Source organism: Capricornis sumatraensis, chromosome 6, assembly GCF_032405125.1.
Source record: "Capricornis sumatraensis isolate serow.1 chromosome 6, serow.2, whole genome shotgun sequence".
Lineage (NCBI taxonomy): Eukaryota > Metazoa > Chordata > Mammalia > Artiodactyla > Bovidae > Capricornis > Capricornis sumatraensis.
The window spans coordinates 104,280,874-104,304,240 of record NC_091074.1 but is presented as its reverse complement, the minus strand read 5'-3'; the positions used below and the strand labels follow the sequence as shown (position 1 = coordinate 104,304,240).

The following is a 23,367-nucleotide window of genomic DNA, read 5'->3' as shown; positions in this document are numbered from 1 at the left end:
CAGCCCTGTGAAACCATATTCCATGGAAACAGTAGGAACTCAAATCAATATATTTTAGATGAATGTAGTATACAAAACAAAAAAGAAAGAAGCCATACAAGAGCTCATTTTACCTACAGTAGGGGGAAATTGTTCTGTCAATTAAAACTAGAGATTAAACAAAGTTCCCATACTCTATTGTTATTTTATCTCAAACTTCAATTTTTCATATTATAGTAATATCTACATATATCACAAAGTAATTACCCTTATTATCTTTGGTCAAAGAATGATACCAAAATGCTATTCATGACCATTGTCCTCTTAGAAGAGAATCTGGGAGAGGAAGAAAATAGAGTTGCAAGAACAAAAGGAATACCAGGCCTAGTCATTCACATCTATCAAACTACCCTAAAGATCAATGGTATGAAAGGGATTAAACATGTTGCTGTATTCAGTTACTTTATTAGGTAATCACTTTAGTAGTAACAAAGAGTGAGCAATAGTTGATCTATTTATCAGGAAGAAAGTGCTATGAAAAGATCACTAATTATTAGAGAAAAGTAAATCAAAATTACAGAGGCACCACACCTCACAATGGAAGAGCCATCATTAAAAAAGTTTACAAATAATAAATGTTGCAGAGGGTGTGGAGAAAAGAGAACCATCCTATATCGTTGGTGAGAATGTAAACTGTTGCAGCCACTGTGGAAAACAGTACAGAAATTCCTCAGAAAACTAAAAACAGAGTTGCCATATGATTCAGCAACCTCACTCCCAGCATATATCTGGAAAAACTGTAATTCAGAAAGATACACATACCCCATGTTCATAACAGCACTATTCAAAATAGCCAAGTCATGGAAACAACCTAAAAGTCCACTGACAGATGAATGGAAAAAGAAGACGTGGCTCATATACACCACAGAATAATCCGTAGCCATAAGAAAGGATGAAATAATGCCATTTGCAGCAACATGAACACAACCAGAGATGATGCTTAGTGAAGTCAGAAAGAAAAAGACAAATACCATATGATATCACCTATATGTAGAACTTAAAAAAAGACACAAATGAACTTATCTACAAAACAAAAAGTGACACACAGACATAGAGAACAGACTTGGGGTTGGCAAGGGGAAGTTGCGGAGGGAGAGAGTGGGAATTTGGGGTTAGCAGATGCAAACTTGTACATGAATTTGAGCAAACTTTGGGAGACAGCGGAAGACAGAGGAGTCTAGCATGCTGCCGTCCATGGGATCGCAAAGAGTTGGATACGACTTAGCAAGAACAAGATGCAAACTATATATATAGAATGGATAAACAACACGGTCCCGTAAAGCACAGGAACTGTATTCAACATCCTGTGTTAAGCCATAATGGAAAAGAATGTATATATGTGTAACTGAGTCACTTTGCTATTCAGCAGAAATTAACACATTATAAATCAACTATACTTCAATTTTTTTTCTAAAAAAAGAAGGTGGTTGTGCTATATTGAAAAACGATTTATGGAGAAAGGAACTCACATTTAACTGAATGCCAAGTATAATGCTGAGTATTTCACACACTATTACTTTAAGCTCTTGGTTCTCAATATACAATTTCAGATTATATCAATAAGAAGTTAGGAACAAAGGCTAAGTCTTACATATGTTCTCTCCAGCTCCAAGTATCTTCTGAATTAAAGACTTCTTTTTTTTTAAGTTTAGTTTTAGTTGAAGGATAATTGCTTTATTACAATATTGTGTTGGTTTTTGCCATAGATCAACATGAATCAGCCATAGGTATATATATATGTCCCCCTTGCTCTTGAACCTCCCTTCCAGCTCCCACCACAGATTTAAAGATTTCTTAAAGAGCTATATTCAGACAGATACTTAGTAAATGCCCACTGAATCAATGAACAGGTGTGAATTTGGCTGCTTCTAAACATGGGGATTTAAAAGTTTGTTGAAAACGGTTCAGAAAAATATCTGAGAGTATTTTAAGGAATTTAAACCTGAAACTTTATCTATAAAACTTGATTTAATCATAATGGTCTTTCCTGTAATAAATCATAATGGAAAATAATATTTTAAAATGTATATATCTATGTATAATTGAATTACTGTGCTGTACAACAGAAATTAGCACAACACTGTAAATCAACTATACTTCAATTTAAAAAGTATCAAAAACAAAACAACAAATAAAAGCATAGCACGTACACCTTTCAAGATAAATCTGGGTCATAAAATCACTATGGCCTCAAAGGAAAAAAACATTCTCGAAAAACACATTAAAAAGGCTTATCAAAGCCCCAAAACAAGTTATTTCCTAGACAATGAAAATTTCAATCTCCAAAAATAAAGTTAGATGTACAAATATGCAATAATTTTCCAAAAGACTGAACTTATTTTTAGACTGAATATATCAACTCAACAGTGGCCACAGGACTGGAAAAGGTCAGTTTTCATTTCAATTCCAAAGAAAGACAATCCCAAAGAATGCTCAAACTACCACACAATTGCACTCATCTCACATGCTAGTAATGTTCAAAATTCTCCAAGCCAGGCTTCAGCAATATGTGAACTGTGAACTCCCTGACGTTCAAGCTGGTTTTAGAAAAGGCAGAGGAACCAGAGATCAAATTGCCAACATCCGCTGGATCATGGAAAAAGCAAGAGAGTTCCAGAAAAACATCTATTTCTGCTTTCTTGACTATGCCAAAGCCTTTGACTGTGTGGATCACAAGAAACTGTGGAAAATTCTGAAAGAGATGGGAATACCAGACCACCTGACCTGCCTCTTGAGAAATCTGTATGCAGGTCAGGAAGCAACAGTTAGAACTGGACATGGAACAACAGACTGGTTCCAAATAGGAAAAGCAGTATGTCAAGGCTGTATATTGTTATCCTGCTTATTTAACTTATATACAGAGTACATCATGAGAAACGCTGGCCTGGAAGAAACACAAGCTGGAATCAAGATTGCTGGGAGAAACATCAATAACCTCAGATATGCAGATGACACCACCCTGATGGCAGAAAGTGAAGAGGAGCTAAAGAGCCTCTTGATGAAAGTGAAAGAGGACAGCGAAAAAGCTGGCCTAAAGCTCAACATTCAGAAAATGAAGATCATGGCATCCAGTCCCATCACTTCATGGGAAATAGATGGGGAAACAGTGGAAACAGTGTCAGACTTTATTTTGGGGGGCTCCAGAATCACTGCAGATGGTGATTGCAGCCATGAAATTAAAAGACGCTTACTCCTTGGAAGAAAAGTTATGACCAACCTAGATAGTATATTCAAAAGCAGAGACATTACTTTGCCGACTAACGTCCGGCTAGTCAAGGCTATGGTTTTTCCTGTGGTCATGTATGGATGTGAGAGTTGGACTTGGAAAAAAGCTGAGCGCCGAGGAATTGATGCTTTTGAACTGTGGTGTTGGAGAAGACTCTTGAGAGTCCCTTGGACTGCAAGGAGATCCAACCAGTCCATTCTGAAGGAGATCAGCCCTGGGATTTCTTTGGAAGGAATGATGCTAAAGCTGAAGCTCCAGTACTTTGGCCACCTCATGCGAAGATTTGACTCACTGGAAAAGACTGATGTTGGGAGGGATCGGGGGCAGGAGGAGAAGGGGACGACCGAGGATGAGATGGCTGGATGGCATCATGGACTCGATGGACGTGAGTCTGAGTGAACTCCGGGAGTTGGTGATGGACAGGGAGGCCTGGTGTGCTGCGATTCATGCAGTCGCAAAGAGTAGGACACGACTGAGCGACTGAACTGAACTGATATCTAGACATTATGCTTCAAAGCCCAACCCAACTATCTAAAATCCATATATAAGTCTCTGCATTACAAGATCCATGTGGTTAGGGATGTTTTAATTCACCTTGTCTTTCTTGGTTCATTTTTAATAGTACAAACTAAATACAAAGATCTCTTCTTCCTAGTTTTATTTTTGCAAAGAGAAAACTGCAAAATAGTAAGAATGAACACACTTTCTTCAAACTATCTACTACATTAACTTGACTCTCTCTTTCATGATCCCTTTCTTTCAAAGAACTAGTAACTCTTCACAGTATACCTCAATTAATCATCTTCCAACCAGACTAAGCAATTGGAAGCCTATACTAGTAATTTTTAGAGTTATAAAAATCTATGCATTATCTTCTCATCATTTCTTTAGGTTTTCCTGTCACTCCTGCCATTTCTTCTGTATAATATCTATCACAGAAAATAAGTACTGAGTTCTCATAGATACTTTATTTTTTGATTGCCTGCTCAGCCATGTTATCCATTCCTTAAATACCACTTCTGCTCTCTTCTAAGGAAGTAATCCTTTCTTCCCTTAATGAAGATAGTTATTTTATTATGACTATATGTTTATTTTTGTACTAAAAATACCAATATTGAATTCTAGAAGCTTACTTCCTGGAAGAGCACATAAAAACCATATCAGAGAATCCTGAACATTATGAAGCTAAAAAAAAGCCAAATTTTAAAAAATTAAACCAAGACTTAGAAATGTTCCTTACACAGGAAGAACAAACTTTGAAGGTAGCAAAAAAAATAAAAAAAAAAATTTACTTTGAAAAACAACAGCAACAACAACAGAAAATGGAGCTTGCTCTGGCAGAAAAAAAGGAACTTTGACTCCTTTGAGATCACCTGGATACTCTGGGTATTGATGAAATATATCCAAGAGGTTGGTTTTGGGCAAAGAAATCTAGACTCACTGAAGAATATTCAGCCATGAACACTGATCATAAAATGAAATTCTGACAAATCAGGACAAAGAGAAAGAAGTCAGGGGTAAGGGCAGCAATCTGGGAGGCACAGAACCATACAGATTCCCAGAACAGGAAAGAGAGATTTTGCAAGGCTTTTCTCAAAGTCTTTGGGCAGCCTAAAACCTTATTAGGAAGTGACTTCTAATCCAGAAAATCAGGGACCAGAGGAGGATTTAATGGAGGAGGTGGCAAAATAAAATATTCATCTAGCCACAGTAGAAGATGAATTACTTATAGCGAAGTCAAGCAGACACAACCCAAACCTAACCCAAAAAACTGACCTACCTAGCATCCATTCCTCATACAGCCAATACTTTTCACCTTAAACTCTCATAATCTCATAATCAGGATTTATAAGAATAACCCATGTCTTTATACTCTGATATAAAATATACAAAAAATACTGTATAGCACATGAAACTCTACTCAATGTTCTGTAATGACCTATTTGGGAAAAGAATCTAAAAAAAGAGTAGACATATGTACATGTATAACATCCACTTTGCTGTAGAGCAGAATAAAACATTGGTAAGTCAACTATACTTTGATAAAAATTAATTTTAAAATGAAATAAAACATAAAAAAAAGAAAAATTATTTGTGCTAAGAATGCTATGAAAGTCAAATAAAAGGCCACGAGAAAAACACAAGTCTTCAGCCAAGATTAACAACAGCAACACTGGTTTTCCCACAATATATAAATAATAATTTTGCAAATTATCTGATGAATAATTTAATCTAGGGCTCAGAGTGGTGCTTTGAAGAGCTATGCCTTTCAGATAATTTCATAATCCTCAAATGAAGAAACCTTAAAAGTGACAATCTCACTATAGTCAATGCTCAGTGACTAGCCAGGCAGATCAAAACCATCCCTTCTGTGATAACCCAATCCAAAACTGCCAACAGCTCCTTTAGCCCTCTGCTATATTCTTACAACAAGTACTAACGTACCTTTCCTAATCCTGGCCCTAAGAATGGTAAAGACCTTTAAGCCAAAGTCTGCCACCATTGTTTTTTCCTCTTCCCACCAACTAGACAGCAGTGGCATTAGAAATAGCAAGAGATGGCACCAGGAACAGGATGAAATGAAAATACAAAGATATTAAATAGGAGAGCAGTGAAGTAGGAGTGCTTTGGCTCTTGAGGAACAATATAATGCTGTAACTTTTCATAAAATAAGACATGCTTATAAAATTTAACAACAAAACATGCATTCCAGGAATATTTTTTACATTATTCAAAATGGTTTCCCATCTACTAGCACAGCTAATTAAGGACTATACTAAAACTACATTATATCAGAAATGAAATTCTTCTGGAAGCACATAATTGTCCAAAACTGTATTTTCAAAAAATCTTGCTGATATGTTCTTTATTCTAGAATATAGGCAGAAGATGCTGTTTCTTTTTTTCTGTACTTGGCCATTAGATATTTTTAACTAATGAGATTCTAATAAGAAACTATTTGAATTTCATTTCTGACTTCAATGTTGATACTTTAAAAAAAAATGTAGGTTTTATATCATACCTATCCTTGATCTGTCTGGCAGCCTTGGAGCAAATCAGGGAGAAGAGAAAGAAGGCAGTTAGTGCTTTTCATGCAAGTTTCAATGGCAGTGACATGCAAGAAAAGTTAGGATAAAATCCCTGGAACAGATTAGCTCATTTTCACCAAAACAAATTTCCTATAATTTGTACAGTTCATGTCAGCTTGCATATTGTGATGTTAGAACTATAGGAAATCCGGTTCCCATATAAATATGTATCACTTTAAAATAAGGAGGGAAAGATAACACTTCAAACTAATTTCAGATGACTGTAAATTTTTTTTCTTACCTTAAGATTATCAACACACACCTCCACTTTCATTCAGTCTGACACTCTTCAACTAGAACACTCAATCTCCTTCATGGGGCACACATTTCTATGCATTCTGATGGTTTTCTTATATATTTCAAATCTGCTCTCCAAATTTTCTTCAGAGATCTCTTTCACCACTTCATAATGGTTGTTCCAAGTTTTCTCTATTTGCCTCCACATGGGCAAGGACTTTGTATTCCTAGAGCTTGCCTGCTAACATATAAAACTAGGCTGCGGTTCTACAACCCTTTACCCCAAAAAATGAAGCTGTAATGGCAAAAATTCAGGTAAGGAGAAACCAAAGAAACACTTGCAGCAATGGGTCTTTCCCTCAGATGACTTCATAAGAGCTGCCAACTTAAACCTACACTACTTAAGATATCTTTTTCTCTTTTTTTGAGAATTCTAGCACAAATTTAGGAAGAGGGCACAGCTATTATTTGGTACTGCACATCTAAGAAAAATGATGAAAAATACAGGCATTGCTATCCCCTTTAAATCTACACACCATATAATAGATCTAACACAAGTTTTTTCCCCTACACTGAGCAGCATATTAACAACACATCTGATGTAGAAGATGGCTGTTATGCCTGACACTCTATCCCCAGTGTCTAGCATAAAGCTTGGCACATGGTAATAGTTAACAGTTACTCAATTTAATCGAACATTAATTTGACGTATACAGCAATGCTTCTCTCTTTTCTTCAGTTCTAATACTGTTCTTACTTGGTACTGGTCATTTTTATACCTAATCTAAAATATTCTGGTCTGCAAACCTGTCTACCACTTTACCGCTGAGCCACCTGGGAATATTTTAGATAATTTTACAATGTCAGAAACAAAAAGAACAGAACTGAAATTTAGAAGATGAGTACATCACACAGTTCCAGCACTACCATAAGCAATTCCATGACACTGTATACTAATCAGGCTTCCCTGGTGGCTCAGAGGTAAATCCACCTGCCAATGCAGGAGACACGGATTCAATCCCTGGGCCAAGAAGATCCCCTGAAGGAGTAAACGGCAACTCACTCCTGTATCCTTGCCTGGAGAATCCCATAGACAGAGGAGACTGGCCAGCTATAGTCCATGGGGTCGCAAAGAGTCAGACACAACTTAGCAACTAAGCACACAAACATTTTAACAATCTAATTCTCTGAAACAGAGGCTGAAATGGAAAGAGGCAGCAAGGGAAAAGTTAGTTAAAATCAGAGCACTGATAAACAGCAACAAAAAATAAAAATATACCAGTTTATGAATCATAACTGCTATGAGAAAAATATACTAACACTGAATGTAGCAAAGGCTAGATGTCAATTTCATATTTTCCAGAGATTTATCTTTATTTTGATTTGCAGTAAAGCCCAAGAGAATTCCCAGTAAAAATGTTAATGCCATACAACACTGAGGAAACTTTTCAAGTTTTGTCTATACATTCACACTGTTTCATACTTCAGATTTTCCTACGAGATTTGGGGCAGATAATGTTGTAAAGTTTTCTTGAGAGAATCTGAAAATGACTAGGGGACAAATATTTAATATTTTTTACATTATATGATTGAGACTTCTACCTTCACCCCATATTAAGAAATAATAATATGGGAAATGAAGGGTGCTCAGTCAGACAGTAAATAAGAGCCAGTTTCAAGGTCCTATTTTCCCTTAGACAAAAAAATCAGATTAAAAAAAAACACTGCATAATGGTTGATTCCAAACATCAGAAATTTTATATTTTCTATACAAATTTTTGGGATTCCCTGGTGGCTCAGCTGGTAAACAATCCACCTGGAATGTGGGAGACTTGGGTTCAATCCCTGCATTGGGAAGATCCCCTGGATTCTAAACATCAGAAGTTTTATATTTTCTATGAAGTGAAGTGAAGTGAAGTCAAGTCACTCAGTCGTGTCCAACTCTCTGCGACCCATAGACGGTAGCGTACCAGGCTCCTCTGTCCATGGGATTTTCCAGGCAACAGTACTGGAGTGGATTGGCATTTCCTTCTCCAGGGGATCTTCCCAACCCAGGGCTCGAACCCAGGTTTCCCACATTGTAGACAGACGCTTTACCGTCTATATATATTTTGGAGAAGGAAATGGCAACCCACTCCAGTGTTCTTGCCTGGAGAATCCCAGGGACAGGGGAGCCTGGTGGGCTGCTGTCTATGGGGTTGCACAGAGTCAGACACGACTGAAGTGACTTAGCAGCAGCAGCAGCGTACATGTATTTATCTATTTATAAAGAGCACTATTTAAAAAAAAAACACATAATTATTTAAAAGCCTTCACAAAACCCTAGTAAATAACTTGAAATGAATTTTGCATCTCATACTGCATGCATCTATACTCTATGATTAGATACATTTTTATAACAGGAGATTACATTTCTATAAACACACATAAAAAGTAAAGGTGAAAAAGCATAGTTCTTAACAAGTACAGTTCTTAACAAATATTTTTGTGGATTTTAGGTTTTAGGGTGTTTTTTGGTTTGTTTGGCCATGCCATGTGGCATGCAAAAATCTTAGTTCCCCAACCAGGGGTTAAAACTGTGCCCCCTGCACTAAGAACATGGCATCTTAACATGGCATCCCTGGAATGCCAGGAAGTCCCTATTTTTAAAACATTTAGAATTGTTCTTAAACTGCCTTCATAACTGAAACTTTCATGCCTTTTCTGGGGGCAGGGGGGCACACTGAGCAGCTTGCAGGGTCTTAACTCACTAACCAGGGATTGAACCCGTGTGCCCTTCATGCTTTCGTTGATGGTCCTCTTTCCTGGAATTCCTGACTGCAGCTCACAGAAGGAGCTTCTGCCAATACTACTTGTGCTCCATTGAAAATATTGAGTGAGCTTCCACCATTCTCATTATTTGTTCCTCCCAGTGGTCAGAGACTGACGCTTGCTGAACAATATTCAAAAGGTGAGTTACTGTAAGTCAAAACTGGGAAATACACAAAATCCTTTCTCCCTTTCACCTGTGATCAAATCCAGAAGACTATTTCTCTTTCACCTTATTCTGTACTTTTTTTCTCCACTGTAGGCGTTTGTGGGCAGGTAACCATTCCCTTCCCCCTCGTCTGACAACTGAGTTATGTGTGGCAAGATTGTGATGAAGTGGTTGGTGAGTTATACTGACTTGGAAATTGTCCCACAAACTCAGCTCTTTTCTTAGGTAGGATTCGAGTTCTAAATTCAGGGGAGAGCAGGAGTTGGTAAGAATACTAGTTTTGCTAAGGGATCCATGCAGTGTTCTGTAGGCATGAAAACTAAGCAGAAAAACTTAGCAGAAAAACTAAGTCTGATGAGGCTTTGGCTACTTGTTCATCCAGAACTCAACTGCTGATGAGCTTTCTGCATATATTTACTATCAGCCAAACTTTCAACAACTTAAAAAATTAGTGAAAATTTACTCTAAAATCCTTTTTCATTTGTGCTAGTTTTACTTGTTCTCTTTCAGACTATCTAATGCTGGCAAATGCTGGCAAATAGCAGTTTTCTATTCAATTCTCATACTGCTGCTGCTGCTAAGTCGCTTCAGTCGTGTCTGACTCTGCGTGACCCCATAGACAGCAGCCCACCAGGCTCCCCTGTCCCTGGGATTCTCCAGGCAAGAACACTGGAGTGCGTTACCATTTCCTTCTCCAATGCATGAAAGTGAAAAGTGAAAGTGAAGTCGCTCAGTTGTGTCCAACTGTTAGCAACCCCATGGACTGCAGCCTACCAGGGTCCTCCATCCATGGGATTTTCCAGGCAAGAGTACTGGAGTGGGGTGACATCGCCTTCTCCTACTGGTGTATTGCAAAATGATCATTTAAATATTAGTATTTAAAGTACTCTTTTTGAAGATAATGAAATCTAAAAAGAATCATGATCTGGATTTCAGCCTATAATAATTTTTGTCTCCAGAAGTTATTCGTATTAATCTTATTTGGTAGCTCAGCTGATAAAGAATCCACTTGCAATGCAGGAGATCCTGGTTCAATTCCTGGGTTGGGAAGATTCCCTGGAGAAGGGATAGGCTATCCACTTCAGTTTCTTGGGCTTCCCTGGTGGCTCTGATAGTAAAGAATCTGCCTGCAATGAAGGAGACCTGGGTTTGATCTCTGGGTTGGGAAGATCCCCTGGAGGAGGGCATGGCAACGTACTCCAGTATTCTTGCCCGGAGAATCCCCATGGACAGAGGAGTCTGGTGGGCTACAGTCCATGAGGTCAGAAAGAGTTGGACATGCCTGAGCGACTCAGCACAGCAATCACTTTAATATGAGATATTTACAAACAATATACCTTAAAAGAATTGTTTCCAAATATCTAACAACATACTGCTAGTCCATTAATTAATCTTCCAAGTCATCTTTCCCTATCCTGTCAGCAATTAGGAATCTGAGGCAAGCGTGAGTCCATGCAGTTGGCAGGAAAGTGAATTTGGTTTTTAACTTGGAACAAACTATTATCTGGATACTATTTGGATATACTAAGAAAATAATTGCAAGCAACTCTCAGTTAAGCATTTTTCTTGAACAAAAAACTCCGATTTCTGTCAAGGAAACACTGACAAATAATTCATTTCACCACATCTTCAAAACGGTTCAAGCTATTAGGCAGTACTGCAAAATGCTGGAAGACAAGACCAAAATAGTAAGAAAAGTAGCACATGAAGAAAATATATTTAGACCATAAGGTGATGTATTTTATCAGAACCTTTCCAATTTACAGTAAACTGGAAACAAGTTTTAACAAAGCTGGGAAGAACAAAGGAGAGGGCAAGAGAGAACAGCATCTGTTGAGAGGAAGAGGAAAGGACTCTGAAAATGTCAATGGAAAGAGAAACTTGAGAGAAACAAACTGTTATCAGTGTTTCTAAACATTAGGTGCTACTTAAATTCAACTGGATTCCAGCTATTTTTGAGTACCATGTCCATACTTTCTAGTTCTCCTGTCTTTTTCCTTTCTCTCAGGCGCTAAGCTGTGAATTCTTGCCGCTATGATTATGCCTATCATTAACAGCTGCCCTAGTCCACTAGAAGGGGATTCTGTTGACAACAAGGAAACAAAAAGGGGAAAAAAACCCTAAAAACTCAGTGGTACCATGTACATATTAATAACAGATTCCAAGAAACTATCACAATTAGAAGATATTAAGTCTTGCTCATGAACTGTATGACACTGCTTCTGCTGACTCAAATATCTTTTGCTTTCTGCATGTTTTTGGCTATGTTCCAGATATTTGAAATTATCATGTAAATGCCCTCTGAATAGGTGATGTAGATATACTTTTAAAATAATTTAAAGTATGATACAATTCCCTCATAAATCCTGTACATAAGTCTTACAAAGTACTATGATGAACTTTCTTATAACCGACATCCAAATTTAAGAATGAATTAGTTAACTGGTTTATGGCAAAAGAACTCTGATTCATTCTGTCAAAAGGAATTAATTTTTAAATTTAATTTTCAAGATGTAGAAATATAAGTCAGCAAATGTTATCTTCTCAAGGAAGTCTTTTCTACCCTTAAAGTTCATAGAAAAATCATAAAATTAAATCACTGGTGGGCACAAGTGGATTATAAAGCCACCTTTCTAACAATAAAACAGTTCACTATATAGTCCACAAAGACCAAGAAAATATTAAACTTAAATGTCTTATCTTGATAAGACTACTTCACAGTACATATTTTACTAATTATATCACTTAATTTTATACTTTCACATCATTTTCTATGTAGTCTACATACTTATTCTACATAAAAGAGCAAATGTGATTTGATAAATTGATAATCATTTAAAAATGACTATACTTAAGACTTAGAATCTAGAATTAAGAATCTCTTATCAAACACCAGGTTACAACATTAGCGGTCTTCTTGCTCTACTATTTATATCTCCGTATCAAATATACCCTATAAGGATATATATTTTCCTATTTCAATAAAGCATTCTTAAACAGTAGGACATTTAATAACGAACTTAATAACAAATTTCACAGTGCTCTCATATGCATTAAGTGATGTTTTCCCAATCAGCTTAGTGAAAGGAACATCAACCTAGTTATTAGCAATACCAATCTTCTTTCATTAGCCAAAAAATGTTTATAACAAAGGTATGATTCAGCTAAAGCATACCTTTAAAATAAAGGGGGAATGTAACTGAAAAAAAGAATAACTTTATTCATCTGAATTGAGCATTAACAAAATTTAAATAAATATTTGTTCATGGCCCCAATGACACATACTTCTAAGCATATGCTTTGGAATACATGAACAGCTAGCATTTTACTTAACAAATTCCAAACCTTTTCTAGTATTAGAAATGACTGAATGAATTCAAAATTAAATGGGGAAATAACATTTTCTTTTAAACAGAACTATCCTTTTTAAGTGGATTAGTCTCATTTTTTTTGGTCAGTTTTTTTGGTACCTTTGAAAATTCTTCAGGTTCCTTTATATCTAATGATCTTGTTGCAAATTCTAGTAGTTCTTCTGAGTTCTCCAAGGCATTATTACATTGACTAAGTTGACTCTAAAAATAAAAATAATAACGATAAATCATTAAAACAGAATTTCCTATGATCAGAATCTTAAATGAATGTTACACTCTTAACAGCAATAATCAAACAAACATATTTCAGAGAGGTACTGAAGTTAATCACTAGTCACATATATAATAAATTTTAATTATTTTAAACCATCCAGAACAGCTTAATTGCATACAGATAAAGGTATACTCATCATTTAAAAATACAAAAGAAAACAAAGCAATTATAAATAGGTGGGGTCAAATTTATTTAAAGATTCTTCCAATCAGGGTAGCCAGAAGACTATCAATGATTTAAATTAAAATATAAAAATAATCCATCTGTAGACAACATCCTCTATAATGGAGACTAAATTTCTAGATGATATTTAACTAAGCTAAAATGTATGAATCAAGTTACAGGTACATTCACTTGAACACAATCTCAGTACTCCATTTATCGCATTACTCAGGTAACACATATTCCTAAAAAGGCTAATTTACAGCTTTCAAAACTGGATAACACAGGAGTCACAAATTCAAGTGTCTAGATTTCAAAAAAAAGTCAAACATAAACAAAAAGTAGTAAGTAACTGTTACAGTGACGTGCTCTATTATAGTGATGTGCTAATTTCACCTAACACAATCTTTCTTATTCAGTTCTCTTCTCTCTTGGCCTCTCTCCCTCACTTTATCATTTGTAGTTTAAAACTAAGCTATGTGAAAATATTGCTAGCGATAACTTTAAACGAAGAAACAAACACATCTCTAAGCTTTTAAATGTATCGAAGATTCTTCTTCAAAATATTTATTTATACGTATTATTAAAATCTATATTCTTTGCAGCCAAAGATGGAGAAGCTCTATACAGTCAGCAAAAACAAGACCAGGAGCTGATTGTGGCTCAGATATGAACTCCTTATTGCCAAATTCAGACTTAACTTGAAGAAATTAGGGAAAAACACTAAACCATTCAGGTATGACCTAAATCAAATCCCTTATAATTATACAGTGGAAGTGAGAAATAGATTTAAGGGACTAGATCTGATAGATAGAGTGCCTGATGAACTATGTAATGAAGTTCGTGACACTGTACAGGAGACAGAGATCAAGACCATCCCCATGGAAAAGAAATGTAAAAAAGCAAAATGGCTGTCTGGGGAAGCCTTACAAATAGCTGTTGAAAGAAAAGAAGCAAAAAGCAAAGGAGAAAAGGAAAGATATAAGCATCTGAATGCAGAGTTCCAAAGAATAGCAAGAAGAAATAAGAAAGCCTTCTTCAGTGATCAGTACAAAGAAATAGAGGAAAAGAACAGAATGGCAAAGACTAGAGAATTCTTCAAGAAAATTAGAGACACCAAGGGAACATTTCATGCAAAGATGGGCTCGATAAAGGACAGAAATGGTATGGACCTAAAAGAAGCAGAAGATACTAAGAAAAGGTGGCAAGAATACACAGAAGAACTGTACAAAAAAGATCTTCACAACCCAGATAATCACAATGGTGTGATCACTCACCTAGAGCCAGACATCCTGGAATGTGAAGTCAAGTGGGCCTTAGAAAGCATCACTACGAACAAAGCTAGTAGAGGTGATGGAATTCCAGTTGAGTTATTTCAAATCCTGAAAGATGATGCTGTGAAAGTGCTGCACTCAATATGCCAGCAAATTTGGAAAACTCAGCAGTGGCCACAGGACTGGAAAAGGTCAGCTTTCATTCCAATCCCAGAGAAAGGCAATGCCAAAGAATGCTCAAACTACTGCACAATTGCACTCATTTCACACACTTGTAGGGTAATGCTCAAAATTCTCCAAGCCAGGCTTCAGCAATATGTGAACCATGAACTTCCAGATGTTCAAGCTGGTTTTAGAAAAGGCAGAGGAACCAGAGATCAAATTGCCAACATCCGCTGATCATGGAAAAAGCAAAAGAGTTCCAGAAAAACATCTATTTCTGCTTTGTTGACTATGCCAAAGCCTTTGACTGTGTGGATCACAAGAAACTGTGGAAAATTCTGAAAGAGATGGGAATACCAGACCACCTGACCTGCCTCTTGAGAAATCTGTATGCAGGTCAGGAAGCAACAGTTAGAACTGGACATGGAACAACAGACTGGTTCCAAATAGGAAAAGGAGTATGTCAAGGCTGTATATTGTCACGCTGTTTATTTAACTTATATGCAGAGTACATCATGAGAAACGCTGGGCTGGAAGAAGCACAAACTGGAATCAAGATTGCTGGGAGAAATATCAATAACCTCAGATATGCAGATGACACCACCCTTATGGCAGAAAGTGAAGAGGAACTAAAAAGCCTTCTGATAATAGTGAGACGAGAGTGAAAAAGTTGGTTTAACGCTCAACATTCAGAAAACGAAGATCATGGCATCTGGTCCCATCATTTCACGAGAAATAGATGGGGAAACAGTGTCAGACTTTATTTTTGGGGGCTTCAAAATCACTGCAGATGGTGACTGCAGCCATGAAATTAAAAGACGCTTATTCCTTGGAAGGAAAGTTATGACCAACCTAGATAGCATATTCAAAGTCCATCTAGTCAAGGCTATGGTTTTTCCAGCAGTCATGTATGGATGTGAGTTGGACTGTGAAGAAAGCTGAGCGCCGAAGAATTGATGCTTTTGAACTATGGTGTTGGAGAAGACTCTTGAGAGTCCCTTTTAGTGTAAGAAGATCCAACCAGTCCATTTTAAAGGAGATCGGTTCTGGGTGTTCTTTGGAAGGAATGATGCTAAAGCTGAAACTCCAGTACTTTGGCCACCTCATGTGAAGAGTTGACTCATTGGAAAAGAATCTGATGCTGGGAGGGATTGGGGGCAGGAGCAGAAGGGGACAACAGAGGATGAGATGGTTGGATGGCATCACTGACTCGATGGACGTGAGTTTGAGTGACCTCCGGGAATTGGTGATGGACAGGGAGGCCTGGTGTGCCGTGATTCATGGGGTTGCAAAGAGTCGGACATGACTGAGCGTCTGAACTCAACTGAATGACATCTATTCCATATTCAAATCTACTTCATTTTCCCTTACAGTACACACTAAAGATAAACTACATGTGACTAAAATAGCAGTAAAAAGCATGGGAGGGAGGAAGGCAGGCCAGAGATTAAGCAATTGAAAGCTTAAAAGGTATTCCAAACCAGTGCTGTAAAGAAGGATCTGGGTTCAAGGCAGAACAGAAATCTGCACAAGATGAATCACGGGTGAAACTTCAGGAGATGCTGAGTTTTCCTTTTTTCTCCAATCTTGGTTTTTAAATGAATGAATTTCTTACTGATTGAAATTTATGAGTACTTTATGACTAAACTAATTACCCTTAAATGATTTAAGTACAGCTGGCTCTTGAATAACAAGGAGGTTAATCCACAAATGGGCTTCCCTGGTGGGGAAGAGTCAACCCTTTACATCTGGAGTTCTTCTGCATCCGCAGAGTCAACCAACCACAGACTGTGTGATACTGCAGTATTTCCTACTGAAAAATTTCAGTGTATAAGTGGATCCTCACAGTTCAAACCCATGTTATTACCTGTAATATAACCCCTACCTCCTAAATATAAATAAGAAATCTCAACCAAGAAGACTGGGCAGACTTGAAAGGGAATTTAATTAACCCTTGGAAATTGCGCCTGTTTGTAAAAGAAAGAGAACATCTGTATTCCTCCACAGCTTTCAGATTCTCAAAGATATCATAACCAAAATCAATACACAAAAATTAGTTGCACTTCTACAGATGAACAATGCAAGAAGGAAATTTTTTAAAAATACCATTTATAGTAGTATCAAAAAGAATGAAATTATTTGGAGTAAACTTAATCAAGGGGTAAAAGACCTATTCACTGAATCCTACAAAACGTTGCTAAAAGAAATTAAATAACAAATAAATGGAGAACACAGCTTATGATTATGGATTGGAAGACTTAATATGATCAATTCTATTATCCAAAGCAATCTACAAATTCAATGCAAACACTATCAAAATTTCAATGTATACCCATGTATACTGCAACATTACTCACAACAGCCAAGAGATGGAGGCAGCCCAAATGTCCACAGACAGATACACAGATAAAGAAAATGTGGTAAATATACACAAGGGAATATTATTCAGTCAAAAAAGAAGGAAATCCTGGCACATGCTACAAAATGGATCAATGTTGAGGACATTATGCTGAGTGAAATAAGCCAGACACCAAAGGGACAAATACTGTACGATTCCATTTATATGAGACATCTAACGTAGTCAAAATCATGAAAACAGACAATACAATGGTGGTTGCCAGGCAGTGGGTGAAGGGGCACGTGGAGAGTTGTTCAATGAGTACAGAGTTTCAATTCTGCAAGATGAAAAAGTCCTAGAGACACAATACACAACAAAGTGAATATATTTAATACTACTTATATTTAAAAATGGTTAAGAGAGTAAATCTTAAGTTTTTTAACCACAATTTTAATAAAATGGTATCTATGACCAATATGAAATTAAGAATCACTCTTCTATTAGATAAAAGTACATTTATACACAAAAACCCACTAATTTTTGCTTTTAATAAACCAAGCATTATACAGACTAAAATTATTCATATTTAAATCATTGTATGATCTCACCTGTAACTCTTGTGATTTACGTGCTTGCTCCTGCTTGATACTGTTAATCATACTTTCCTTTACCTCATCCAATATGGAGTATAAACTGTCAAATTCTTCATCTAATTCTGAAAGTATGTTAGAAGAATTTTCCTGTTTAATAAATGAATAAAACAAATTATTTTACTTAAGAGCTATTAAACACTAAAAAACTAAAAGATACAGTGCTTATTAAAGGAGAGAATAAATTCATACTATGAACTACCACCGCCTAACATCATAAAATAATTAAAATTCTAATATTTGACATAAGGTTTTTAAAAACAGATCAATCCAAGAAGCTGGCTGCACTGACAGTTCTACTTCAGCAATGCAGCCTTTTATGAACTAGCCCATACCTCTCCTCACTTTCATAAGACTGTTTCCACAGGACAAGGTGAAAGGTTGTTTTAAGACTGTCAACTTTGTCCTGACCTTTGGGCTCTAAGGCAGGCCCTAAGCCAGTGGTTTACAACCTTCGGTGTGCATGAGAATCATCAGTGAAGCAGATTTTAATAAAATATTCCAGAGACTTTGATTTTGTAACTCTGAGGAACAGTTTGGGCATACAGGGTTGGGGCTGATTTTGCACAAAGTTTTAAATCTCTCAGGTTGTCTAAAACACTGCATTTACACAAGATAAGCAGAATTAAAAGACTAAGTAATCCTTATTGGGTTTGAAGAAAGGGATCAAACACTGAATTTTGGTGCCAGAAGGAATCTCAGAAATCATCTACTGACTAGAATTTATAGTCAAACTTCTAAATTTTACAAACTAAAATACAGACTTGCCCAAAGCCCCACACCTAGTTATTAGTGGCAGAACCAATATAGCATTTCAAACTGTCGCCCTCCCAGAGTTCCTTACTGCCTCATTAAGCAAGATGCTTCTGTTTCAAAAACAAATAAGAAAATATCTGTGAAACCCCTAGATAAGCAATATCCATACTTGCAACAATTATGAGGCAGAAGAAATTATCTTAAAGTATTGTTCAACATAGAAGAATCATTCAACTAAGAGAAGTGAAACTGGCACTGGTTTCCAGAACTAATACATAAAATCTACTATAATAGGCTACAGTCCATGGGGTCGCAAAGAGTTGGACACGACTAAGCAATTTCACTTTCATTTTCACTATAATATTACAATCCAAATTTTTGCTTATAATGTTTATAGAACCAGTAGAGGCTTACAAAAGTGGTGTTAATCATTTTACTACCTTTTATACAGTAGTAAGAACATGATTTAGAGGAAGAAACGTGCAGTTTGGAAGGCAGAAGAACTAAGTCAAATTCCACACTGACTCAGTAAAAGTGTGACCCTGGACAAGCCACTTAAATTCCTGGACCTCAGTTCTTCCATCTATAAAAAGGAATTGGCCTACTCTTTTTCCTCTCAATGACCAACTGGCATAGCCTTAGAGTCTCCTGCCCACTACAGCTTATATTCCCGTCTTCAATGACGAAGGTGTAGTTTAATTCCACCTCTATTTCTTTTTCTGGATGCTAAAGTAAAGTCCAAATAATTTGTCAATCAGAAAAAATAGTATGAGCTAGCTCTATCTTGGACTTCCCTGGTGGCTCAGACGGTAAAGCGTCTGTCTACAATGTGAGAGACCTGGGTTCGATCCCTGGGTTGGGAAGATTCCCTGGAGAAGGAAATGGCAACTCACTCCAGTACTAAGGCATCTTTTTCCAGATTTCAAATATGATGATTCTCTTGTCCATAGACCAAGAGTTTTAGAACCACTAGTTTTGCTTATTTAAAGAAACTGGATTAGTGGATTCCAATAAAATACTTTGAGAAAGATAGGTAAAGTGGTGAAGATTATAATCAACTAACTTCAATCACAGCAATTTCAGAAGAAAAGAAAACATAAGGCCATAGGTTTAACAAGCCAAGAGCCTGGCAATTAACTGGGCTGAACCAAACAAAAACCAAAGGAAAGGATTCACTGTCTACAAGGGTCCTGGAAATCTTCTATTAATATGTTTATCTTACAAAGAAATGACCCTTAAATTAATTAAGGTGCATTCACAGAGACGCACCACCAGCTTATCTTTAAGGTCCCTTCCACAATCAACATTTGATTATTTACAGTATGGATTACCCACCTAAACCTGGGATCATTTCCTTAAGTATTCCCCTCTCTTTTCATTGGGCACTTACCTTTTATGTTTTACTTTCATCTAGTTCTGCAAGTGGACCTCTTACTATTTACATTTTCCTTCTATTATTTACCATAAAAGAAATGTTTAGCTTCCCAGTACTTTTGGAAAGGTATGATTTGCTCTTACTTGGGATTAGAAAATACAAACATGAAATGGAAAGGAACAAAAGTGAGCATTATAATATTCCTACCAATTACAATTCCAGAGTTTTCTTCTTCCCTAACTATTTGATCTTTCTATGGAGAATCCAGGACTAGCAAATGAAGCTTTTTTTAATCTGCCATTAAAAAACCCTGCTCTCATCTTCATTAGTTTATAATCTAGAGTTAATGGTATATATTTATACTTATGATTCCACCCAACAATCATTCACTGTGATACAGTCATACAAATTTTTCTCAACAGATTCATACCTGAACTCCTTTTAGTGTTTGGTTTAGTGTATCAATAAAGTTCTGAATTTCATCATTTTTATTTGCCAGAGTTGAAATGATCCTTTGTAGAGCTTCCTAGGATAAAAAAATTGTTAACATTATGATATTTTATTAAAAGAGAATTATAAACTTCACTACAACAATTGTCTTTAAAAAATATCTCTGAATATCAGAGCATATTATGTAACAAACACGAGCAATGTAAAACTGCTCATTGTTCAAAGGCTATAATTACAGAAGATGGCATATATACCAGTTGTTTTAAAACCTCTTATCCCTATAGTACAACCATACCTTTCACCACCATATCTTTCACACCACAGATGATCAGCATTATTTAATACAAAGACTGTTACATTAAGTCATAAGGCCATGGCAAATGAGTAAAATCAAATTCTTAAATGATGCAAAAATATACGAAAACTTCTTCTTAACATCAGGATATAGGAGTAAAAGTTGAGACACTAAAATTTGACATTTTACTTATAAAAATTACATCTTAGAAATACGAAAGTAGATAACAAATCTGCATTTAAAATTACATTTATCAATACAATATTGCAACTATCCTCCAATTAAGAACATTTTTTAAATTTAACATTCATGGCAATAATTACAGATGATATAGAACCATAATAAATAAGGCAGATAATTTTAGTAGCAAATACCTCAGACTTTGATAATGCTTCCTATTATAATAGAACAATCGATTATTTAATCTTCTCATATCTCTAGTTCAGCATTGTCCAAAAAAACTTCCTGCTATGATGGAAATACTCCATATGTGTCAATAAAAGGGAAAGGGAAAAAAACGCAGAAACCTAGGCCATCATTAGTTAGTCAGTTAGTTCAGTCGCTCAGTCGTGTCCGACTCTTTGCGACCCCATGGATGCAGCACGCCAGGCCTCCCCGTCCATCACCAACTCCCAGAGTCCACCCAAACCCATGTCCACTGAGTCGGGGATGCCATCCAGCCATCTCATCCTCTGTCGCCCCCTTCTCTTCCTGCCTTCAATCTTTCCCAGCTTCAGGGTCTCTTTAAATGAGTCAGTTCTTTTGCATCAGGTGGCCAAAGTAGTGGATTTTCAGCTTCAGCATCAGTCCTTCCAGTGAATATTCAGGACTGATTTCCTTCAGGACTGAATGGTTCGATCTCCTTGCAGTCCAAGGGACTCTCAAGAGTCTTCTCCAACACCACAGTTCAAAAGTATCAATTCTTCGGCACTCAGCTTTCTTTATAGTCCAACTCTCACATCCATACATGACTACTAGAAAAACCATAGCTTTGACTAGACGGACCTTTGTTGGCAAAGTAATGTCTCTGTCTATTAATATGTTGTCTGAAGGTTGGTCATAACTTTTCTTCCAAGGAGCAAGCATCTTTTAATTTCATGGCTGCAGTCACCGTCTGCAGTGATTTTGGAGCCCCCAAAAATAAAGTCTGTCACTGTTTCCACTGTTCCTCCATCTATTTCCCATGAAGTGATGGGACCAGATGCCATGATCTTAGTGTTCTGAATGTTGAGTTTTAAGCCAATTTTTCACTCTCCTCTTTCACTTTCACCAACAGGCTCGTTAGTTCTTCTTCACTTTCTGCCATAAGGGTGGTGTCATCTGCATAGCTGAGGTTATTGGTATTTCTCCCGGCAATCTTGATTCCAGCTTGTGCTTCATCCAGCCCAGCGTTTCTCATGATGCACTCCGCTTATAAGTTAAATAAGCAGGGTGACAATATACAGCCTTGACGTACTCCTTTCCCTATTTGGAAACTACCAACACAACTGCACTGATCTCACACGCTAGTAAAGTAATGCTAAAAACTCTCCAAGCCAGGCTTCAACAATACGTGAACCGTGGACTTCCAGATGTTCAAGCTGGTTTTAGAAAGGGCAGAGGAACCAGAGATCAAATTGCCAACATCCACTGGATCATCGAAAAAGCAAGAGAGTTCCAGAGAAACATCTATTTTTGCTTTCCTGACTATGCCAAAGGCTTTGACTGTGTGGATCACAATAAACTGTGGCAAATTCTCAAAGAGATGGGAATATCAGACCACCTGACCTGCCTCTTAAGAAATCTGTATGCAGGTCAGGAAGCAACAGTTAGAACTGGACATGGAACAGACTGGTTCCAAATAGGGAAAGGAGTATGTCAAGACCATCATTACAGTCTTTCATTTGTGCTCTACATGCAGTCAACTACAGTAGACTTTACCTCTAAACTAACTCTGGGTAGCCATTTCCTTCTCCATGGGAGCTTTCCAACCCAGGGCTCGAACCCAGGTCTCCTGCATTGCAGGCAGACTCCTTACTGTCTGAGCCACCAGGGAAGCCCTAAAACTCTGTAATAACTATTACCACAAGTCAGTATCATATCTCAATTTATACTCTTGCAAAATTTCTTAACTGGCTTCTGATCCATTTTTTCTCCCCCATAATCAGTTCCCTATATTGCCACTAGAATAGTAAGTTAAGCATCACTCTTCCTGATCAATCATTTTGCCTAAGTCCTTCAATAAAATTAAAATCTTTTAACATCAGCTGTTAACATGACCTTAAAATGACCTTACATAATTCGTAAGACCCTGTAGGATCTCCCCATTGCCTACCTCACCTATTTCAATTCACAGCAAACTTCTCTCTTGCTGTATTTCAGCTTCAGGAGCCTGCCATGACTGTCTCTAATATGCCTTGCTTCCCACCTGGGAACCCTCACATTTACCAGCTTCTTCATCTATAACCACTGTTCTAAAACATATACATGATTTATTGTTAATACAAGTTCCAAAAGTATAGAATGTGCCCATTCTATATATCTATACATATATGTTTGCTTCATTTATTTCCAAAGCCTGATGGTGAAGAAGGGCAAAGATAGCTTTTAGCTGGGACTCTCTCAATCTAACAGGATGCTGACAAGGATCTCTCAGACTTCATTTTAGGTTTTAAAGCTTCCCATTACCCTCCAAACACTGACAGATAAAGTG

At 36.8% G+C, this 23,367-nt stretch overlaps 1 protein-coding gene across 4 annotated transcripts in view; it reads right to left on the bottom strand.

The window, feature by feature from the left end:
* The window catches only part of FSD1L (fibronectin type III and SPRY domain containing 1 like), a 48,623-nt gene extending 27,355 nt beyond the window's left edge, over positions 1 to 21,268 (bottom strand). For all 4 annotated transcript variants that reach the window (XM_068974306.1, XM_068974307.1, XM_068974308.1 and 1 more), the window contains exons 1-5: positions 21,254 to 21,268; positions 20,361 to 20,456; positions 17,758 to 17,889; positions 13,039 to 13,140; positions 6,288 to 6,310 (exon numbers count right to left, since the gene is read on the bottom strand). In XM_068974306.1, the coding sequence (XP_068830407.1) occupies positions 6,288 to 6,310; positions 13,039 to 13,140; positions 17,758 to 17,889; positions 20,361 to 20,456; positions 21,254 to 21,268 (368 nt within the window). The remainder of the gene's footprint in view (positions 1 to 6,287; positions 6,311 to 13,038; positions 13,141 to 17,757; positions 17,890 to 20,360; positions 20,457 to 21,253) is intronic.
* Between the last annotated feature and the right edge of the window lie 2,099 nt (positions 21,269 to 23,367).